At 43.4% G+C, this 8,298-nt stretch overlaps 1 protein-coding gene across 1 annotated transcript; it reads left to right on the forward strand.

The window, feature by feature from the left end:
* Positions 1-578: 578 nt before the first annotated feature.
* On the forward strand, positions 579-1,529 carry LOC119240016 (olfactory receptor 10H2-like). Its single transcript, XM_037504388.1, has one exon. The coding sequence runs from the start codon at positions 582-584 to the stop codon at positions 1,527-1,529; it is 948 nt and encodes a 315-aa protein (XP_037360285.1). The 5' UTR covers positions 579-581.
* Positions 1,530-8,298: the final 6,769 nt, after the last annotated feature.

Consider the following 8,298-nt stretch of genomic DNA (forward strand, 5'->3'; position numbering starts at 1 on the left):
TGCTATTCCCAGTAACATGGAGGGAGCTAGAAGGGATGATGCTCAGTGAAATAAGCTAGGAGGAAAAGGAAAGATATTGAATGGTTTCACTTATAGAAGGAAAATAGGGGAACCAAAAAAGGGATCAGAAAAAAAATAACAACAATAATAATAATAATAATAATAATAATAATAAAAAAAAAACAAAACTAGCAGGCAACCATGGAAGGGGAGGAAAATGGATCAGGGCAGGGAAGAGAAGACCACAAGGGACTATGGCGATGGTTCATGAGTAAACTGGTGGTGGGAATTTTACGGGAAATAAACAATGATGCAAAGATACAAATAAAAGTAATAATCATTACAATAGTTATTATTATTTACTGAGTTTTTATCAAGTGCTGAGCACTTTAATGCATTATATTATTCAAACTTCAAGCAGCTCTGTGACAGATAGACAAATGTCATGCATATCATTTTGCAGAGGGACTACCCAATCTTGAAGGTAAAGGAGACCTCCAAGTCCTGCAGGACTTACTAGAGAGCTGAGGTTCTTGCCCACTGGGCCTTCTTCCCTCTCTCCCTCTACAGGTTTGATAATCATGCCAGGGCTAAACTACACCTCTGTGTCTGAATTCATCCTCATCGGTTTCTCCACCTTCCCCCAACTTCAGCTGATGTTCTTCTTACTGTTCTTGTTCATGTATCTGTTCACACTGCTGGGGAACCTACTCATCATGACCACCGTCTGGAGAGAGCACAGCCTTCACACACCCATGTACCTCTTTCTGTGTGCCCTCTCCATCTCTGAGATCTTCTACACCTTTGCCATCATCCCACGCATGTTGGCTGACTTGCTCTCCACCCAACACTCCATTGCCTACAGGGCCTGTGCCAGCCAGATGTTCTTCTCCTTCACATTTGGCTTCACACACTCCTTCCTACTCACTGTCATGGGCTATGACCGCTACGTGGCCATCTGCCACCCCCTGCGATACAACGTGCTCATGAGCCCCCATGGGTGTGCCTGTCTTGTATCCTGGTCCTGGGCTGGTGGTTCCATCATGGGACTGGTGGTGACAACATCTATTTTCCACCTTAACTTCTGTGGACCTAATGAGGTCCACCATTTCTTCTGCCATGTGCCGCCCCTAGTGAAGTTGGCCTGTGGAGACAATGTTTCCTTGGTGGCTATGGGTGTGGGTCTGGTGTGCATCATGGCCCTAATGTGCTGTTTCCTCCTCATCCTCCTCTCTTATGCCTTCATCGTGGCAGCCATCTTAAGGATCCCTTCAGCTGAGGGTCAACACAAGGCCTTCTCCACCTGTGCATCCCACCTGACTGTGGTGGTCGTGCACTATGGTTTTGCCTCTGTCATCTACCTAAAACCCAAGGGCCCCCACTCTCTGGAGGGAGACACCCTGATGGGCTTCACCTATACAGTTCTCACGCCCTTCCTCAGCCCCATCATCTTCAGCCTCAGGAACAAGGAGCTGAAGAATGCTATGAAAAAGACTTTCCTCAGCAAACTTTTTCTTCAGAACTCCTGACATGGCCAGCTTTGTGTAAACTGGACTCATTTCAGTTTTCCATCTGGATAATGAGAATACTCAGCTTTGCTGGTAGCAATTTCTGTGTGTAAATCCCTTCCTTTCCCCTGAGAAAATGCTCTGTAAATTCTAGGTATTTGTTTTTCTCTCCTTTCTCCTGTCTGGTTGACTTCATTCTTCCTCATGTCACTGGGTTCACAACATCCCCAAAATGACATCCCCCTCAAGTGTCAGTTTCTCATGTATCTCACACCTGAGGGTGGTCTGATGGAGGGGCTACCCATGTTGCTGACTTAGGAAACTGTGTGCATGATTCATCTTGAATGTGTGAATGAATGATGCTTGCTTCACCCAAAGAACAATAACATGAACAGCCACTAGGATTTACCAAACATGCCTGCAACTTACCAAACACCATATCCTGTGCTTCAGACTTGTCATTTCTCTTATTGTGACTATTGTGTTGAGGAAAGGGAAGCATTTTTGGTGAAAACAATGAGTTTTCATATTCTACCCTTCACACTTCTTCACTGAACTGAATGATAAGTTTAAGGAGGCAGACTGTAGGAAGAGACAGGGGCTTGGATTGCATCTCCTTGCAAGAAAAGAAATGTGTGGAGAGAGGTGGCAAGAGCCAGAAGTGGATGAGAGAGTGGTGGTTGGATTGAGAGAAAGGGAAAGAACAGGAGAAAAAGCAGATTGCTGGAAGCTGACTAGGAACAAGAGAGGTAATAGACCCAGTGAATGGTGAAAAAATTCAAGGAAAGAGCAGAAACATATTTAAATAGAAATTTTATAAGGTTTATAAAGATGCCATGTGCATCTTATTTCGTCCGTCTGCCTGCTCTATTCCCCGCTCTGTCTCTGGTGAATCCAGAGTGAATCCAGAGGCACTCCATAGAGTGCCTGATACAAATCCCCTTCCCTGCATCCCCTGAAATCCTCAATCAAAGCTGATTTCTTTTCCATTCATTGTGGAGTCAGATACTTCATGACCTGGTGCATGGCAGGGATGATGCTTCCTGAGCTTCAAGGGAGGTAATCAGGTGGAGTCAGCAGCCCCTTTTCATTACACCCACTTTGTTGGGGTTTTTTTTTAGATTGATTTATTTATTTATACAAGAACCGGGGTACAGTCCAGATGCATGGGAGGGTGAGAGGATTCACCAGAGACAGAGCGGGGAATAGAGCAGGCAAACGAATGAAATATACTGCTGAGGGGAGCAAGGGCACAACAGGAGACAGGTCTGCCATGCCATGTGGGACCCTCACTGGCCGGCTGCCAGGATGGAACCGGTGGCGCCACCAGGGGAGGCCTTCATTACACCCATTTTGAATGAGGAAATGGACACAGTTGGTTTAGGACTTCCCCAAGGTCACAAAATCACATGGTGCAGAGACAAGCTGACTCTGAAGTGAATCTCCAACATGGAGGCAAAGCAGGATCACTGCTTACATCACAGCTATGGCCCCCAAGTCACATGTCAGGTTCATCCAGTCTGGGAAGGTCCTACAAGCTGCATTTCTAACAAAGTTTTGGTGGGTTAGGGATGACACTTTGGGAACCACTGCTCTGCAGAATCTGAGAAGGGATTGGGAAACCCTGATCTACAGACAGGGGATATTTGAGTTAGAGCTAGAAATAATGTCCTTTCTCTCTCTCTCCCCTCCCTCCCTTCTTCACCACACCATTCCCAATTGCCTCCCTCCCTTCATTCTTCATTCCTCCCTTCCTAGTTAATAATTATACTGAGACAGCCTCCAAATTTTTAGTATTTATCATCAATAGATATGGTGTTTAAAAAACAGCCTATTGGGCCTCCCCGGTGGCGCAGCAGTTGAGCGCTGGGTTGCAAAGCTGCCCGCAGCCTCTGCAGCGCTGGTTCGATCCCCGGCTGCTCCCCGGCCACCGGAGGAGGGTCCCACATGGCGCGCAGACCTCTCCTGCCGCCCGCTGCTCCCCTCAGCAGTGTACTTCGGTCCTTCTGCCTGCTCTGCTCCCCGCTCTGGCTCTGGTGAATTCTCTCACCCTCCCGCGCTTCTGACTGTACCCAGTGCTTGTATAAATAAATAAATAAATATTTAATTAAAAAATTAAAAAAAAATAAATAAAAATAAAAAAACAGCCTATTGAGATATAATCCCCTCAAGGTGCATCCATGTTTTTGAAAATTACAAAATTTCATCTTTTTTCATGGCTGAGTGTGTCCCATTGTGTATATACACATCTTCAAGCCCATTCATCTTGAGTTGTTTCCATACTTGGCTATTGTGAATACTGCACAATGAACACATGGTGCATAGATCTTTTTGAATTAGTGTCTTCATAGTCTTCAGGTGGGAACACTAGATCGTATAGTAGTTCTAGCTTTCATTTTTTTTTGAGTAATCTCCATACTGTTTTATATAGTGACTCCACCAATTTATATTCCCTCCAGCAGTGTATGAAGCCTCCTTTTTCAACACATTCCTTCCATTTCTTGACTTGCTTATTAATCTTTCAGTGGCTCACATGTCTATGTAACTTTGGGGTAGCACTTTTCTCCTCCAGAGGTGCACATGCTTCACTCACCCTTCCCCAAGCTTCCCATGGCAATGCCCATCCCCTTCCTTCCCTCAGCTCCTCCTTCCCCTCTGTTTCCTCTGGTAACCAGCATATTTTTCACTAAGTCTAAGATTAGTTTTGCAGTGCATTCCCAGCACATGCTTTTTGGTTCTTTATATTTCACAGATAAGTGAAACTATCTGATATCTGTCTTTCATTTTCTGACTTATTTCCTTTAGCATAGTCACCTCGAGCCTCCATCCATTTTGTCCCCAAAGGCACTATTTCATCTTTTCTAATGCTGAGTAGTATACATTGATACACACTCTACAATTTCTTTACCTGTTCATCCGTTGTCAAGTAATTAGTTTGTTTCCATGATTTGTCGATTATGGAGTGTTCTATGAGCATAGGAGTGCTGAAATCTTTTCATATTCAAGTTTTCATATTATTGGGTAAATACCTGGCAGAGGTATGGCTGGAAACACCAAATGAGAGAAACGGGGAGACATTTTAAGTTGGACAAACCTGGCTGTACCATTTGTGTGTGTGGGCTTTTGATAGGATAAGAGTGCACTGTTTTTTAAAAAAAAAATAGTTTAGGGCCTCCCTGGTGGTACAGGGGGGTAGGGCGCAACCTATGGGGCTGTCCACAGTCGCTGTGGCATGAGTTCGATCCCCGGACAGGGAGCTACCCACATGGCGCAGCAGACCTCTCTTGACTCACCCACAGCTCTCCTCGGCAGTGCACATCGGTCAGTCTGCCTGTTTTGTTCCCCGCTCTGTCTCTGGTGGGAACTGTCACCCCCCACACCTCTGGCCTGTATCCCAGCTCTTGTATGCATAAATAAATGAATCTTTTTAAAAAATGAATAGAGTGCCCTGTTTGCCCTAAAAAAAATTTTTAACATGGAAATACCACTATATTTTTTTAATAAATTTTATTTTTATATTCCCCATACAATTGCAACTCCCTTATTTTGACCCCAATCCCTCCCCTCCCCGCCCTTCACCCCCCATAGAGTGTCTCTGGTTCATAGTTTTTTGTTGATTTTGATTTTCACTTTCTTATAGCTATTCTTTTTCCTGGTCCCTTATTTAAGTTTTCTAGATTCCTGCTATGAGTGAGATCATCCGGTATTTTTCTTTTTCTTTCTGGCTTATTTCGTTGAGCATGATCCCTTCCAGCGCCATCCATGTTGCTGCAAATTGCATGTGTTTATCTTTTTTGAATGCTGAGTAATATTCCATGGTATATATGTACCACATCCTCTTGATCCAGTCATCTATTTTTGGGCATTTGGGTTGTTTCCAAAGCTTAGCTATTGTAAACAGTGCTGCTACAAACATAGGCGTGCAGGTGCTCTTTGGAATTGATGTTTCTGTGTCCTTTGGGCAAATACCTAGGAGTGGAATTGCTGGATCATATGGAAGCTCTATCTTTAGTAGGTCAAGAAATCTCCACGCAGCTCTCCATAGTGGTTGGACCAGTTTGCACTCCCACCAACAGTGCAGGAGAGTTCCTTTTTCTCCACATACTCGCCAACATTTGTTGTAGCTAGTTTTTTTAATATGTGCCATTATCACTGGTATTAGATGGTATCTCATGGTAGTTTTGATTTGCATTTCCCTGATTACAAGTGATGTTGAACATTTTTTCATATGCCTGTTGGCTATTTGCATTTCCTCTTCAGAGAAATTTCTTTTTAGTTCTTCTGCCCACTTTTTGACGGGATTATTTTCTTTGTTGTTGTTGAGTCTCATCAGCTCTTTGCAGATTTTTGTGATCAGTCCTTTATCATTAGTGTTGGGTGCAAAAATGTTCGCCCAGTCGGTGGGGTTTCTCTTTGTTTTTGTTATTGTCTCTTTTGCTGTGCAGAAGCTCTTTAATTTGATGTAGTCCCAGCTGTTTATCTTTACCTTCACTATCACTGCTTTGGGTGATGTGTCTGTAAAGATGTCTTTGATGTACAAATCACGTAGTGTTTCGCCTATATTTCCTTCTATGTATTTTATGGTTTCAGGTCTATATGTTTAGTTCTTTAATCCATTTTGAGTTGATTTTTGTGTATGGTGTGAGGTAGTGGTCAAGCTTCATTCAATTTTTAACTCCCTTAAAGCCAGGTTCCTGGATTACATTGAGAGGATTCAACGTAGTTAACTAGCAATGTTTGGGGGCATCCTTGCCTCTCCTCTAACATGTGAGGGGGTCACACATGATGAGAACTGCTTTCTTGGAGCAAATTTGAATGACATTTAAGGACCAGACCAGTCCTAGGGTGCAACAGCATTCATTAGCAGACCATGGATCTGAAGATAGCTCAGAATATACTGGTTGTCTGGCAGAAGGCTCCCGGAGGAGCCAGCGGTCAGCTGGGAAGTTTGCCCATGCCAGGCCCCTTCAGTCAGCAGTCTGAACCCAGAGGGGGACCGGGCACCCACGGCCAGGGCAGACCGGGCGCGTGGAAGAGTGTGCCTGTCTCCAAAGTGCCATTTTAGAACAGGGACCTTTCTTCAAACAAGACTGCTTGAATCTGGCAGAAGGCTCCCCCTGGAGCCAGAGGGAGAAGGTTTCCTGCACAGTCAGAGGTGAGCTGAAGGCCCCCACAAGCCTGGTCCCACCTGGCAGGAAGTTGGAGCCCAGAGGAGAATCCAGAGATTTGGAACACAGAGTGCAATCCAGCTGCCCCACCTGCAGGGAAGACTGTGGGACTTCAAGACGCACATTTGTAACTGAACACAGAAGGAGGAGAGATTCTGTGACAGTGACCATTAACATACTCAAAGTACCACTGCCTCATTGGACTTCTGGCATAACAGTTTTTGACTAGTTTGGATTGCCAGTTTCTGAAACTCCTGAAAGAATATACCAAAAAGAACCAGCGAGTACCAGCGGCACAGTGTCCCAACGCATAAAGCAAATTAGAAGACAGACAGCAGGGAAAAGAAAAACTACAAGCAAAGAAGCAACAAATCAGAAAAAAAGACACACCACAAAAAACAAACCCCCACCAGCTTGCAACTACGGTGACTTGGAAGAACTTCTGAGCCTTCCAGAAAAAGAATTTAAAATTACTATGATGGAAAAACTGATAGAAGTCATTAAGGAAAACAACACTCAGAAGAATGAAATTGAGTCCTGAAAGAGGGAAGCCATTAAGGAAAACAATGCTCAGAAAAATGAAATGGAGTCCCTAAAGAGGGAAGTAAAAGAAATGCAGGAGATCAAAGAATTAATGGAGATGCTAAAGAACTCTGGGAAAAGCAATGAAAACAGAATAGATGAAATGGAAGAAGGAATAAGAACTCTTGAAGACACAGAAATAAAAAGAACCAAAACAGAAAAGGAAAGAGAAGTACGAAGGAAAAAGAACGAAGAAAGACTTCGGGAACTATCTGACTCCATGAGGAAAGGAAATATGAGAGTTATAGGAATCCCAGAAGGAGAGGAGAGAGATGTAGGAACAGAGAAAATATTCAAAGAGATAATTGAAGAGAACTTCCCAAATGTGAAGAAGGAGCTGAAAATTGATATACAAGAAGCAAGAAGAACACCAAACATCCATGATGAAAGGAAAAATAAAGCAAGACACATAATAGTAAAGCTCCCGAGAATCCAGGACAAGGAAAAAATAATGAAGCTGACAAGAGGGAAGAAACAGATAACATTCAAAGGAAAACCAATCAGGCTGACATCAGACTTCTCTGAAGAAACACTACGGGCAAGGAGAGAGTGGAGGGACATAGTCAACAGACTCCAAGAAAACAGATGCCAACCAAGAATATTCTATCCCGCAAAGCTCTCCTTCCTCTATGAAGAAAGAATAAGGACCTTCCCAGACAAAAAGAAACTCCAGAATATCATTACAACTAATCCCCCACTCCAAAAACTACTACAAGGAATCCTAAAGCCAGAACCTCAGAGGGACGAATAACAATGAAAGAAGGCCCCAAAAAAAAAGGTTATTAAAAGAATAAATAAATAAAATCAAAGGCAAGACAAACACAATGGCAAATACAGATGCTAACATATCAATATTAACTCTAAATGTCAATGGACTAAACTTTTCAATAAAAAGACACAGAGTCGCAGGCTGGATCAAGAAAAAAACCAACCTTTTGCTGTCTCCAAGAAACACACTTAGCTACAAAAGATAAAAATAGACTCAACGTTAAAGGATGAAAAACAATCCTACAAGCAAATGGACCAAAAAAGAAAGCAGG

This window comes from Talpa occidentalis, unplaced genomic scaffold (genome assembly GCF_014898055.3).
Source record: "Talpa occidentalis isolate TD23 unplaced genomic scaffold, MPIMG_talOcc4v2.1 talOcc4.12, whole genome shotgun sequence".
NCBI classification, from domain to species: Eukaryota; Metazoa; Chordata; class Mammalia; order Eulipotyphla; family Talpidae; genus Talpa; species Talpa occidentalis.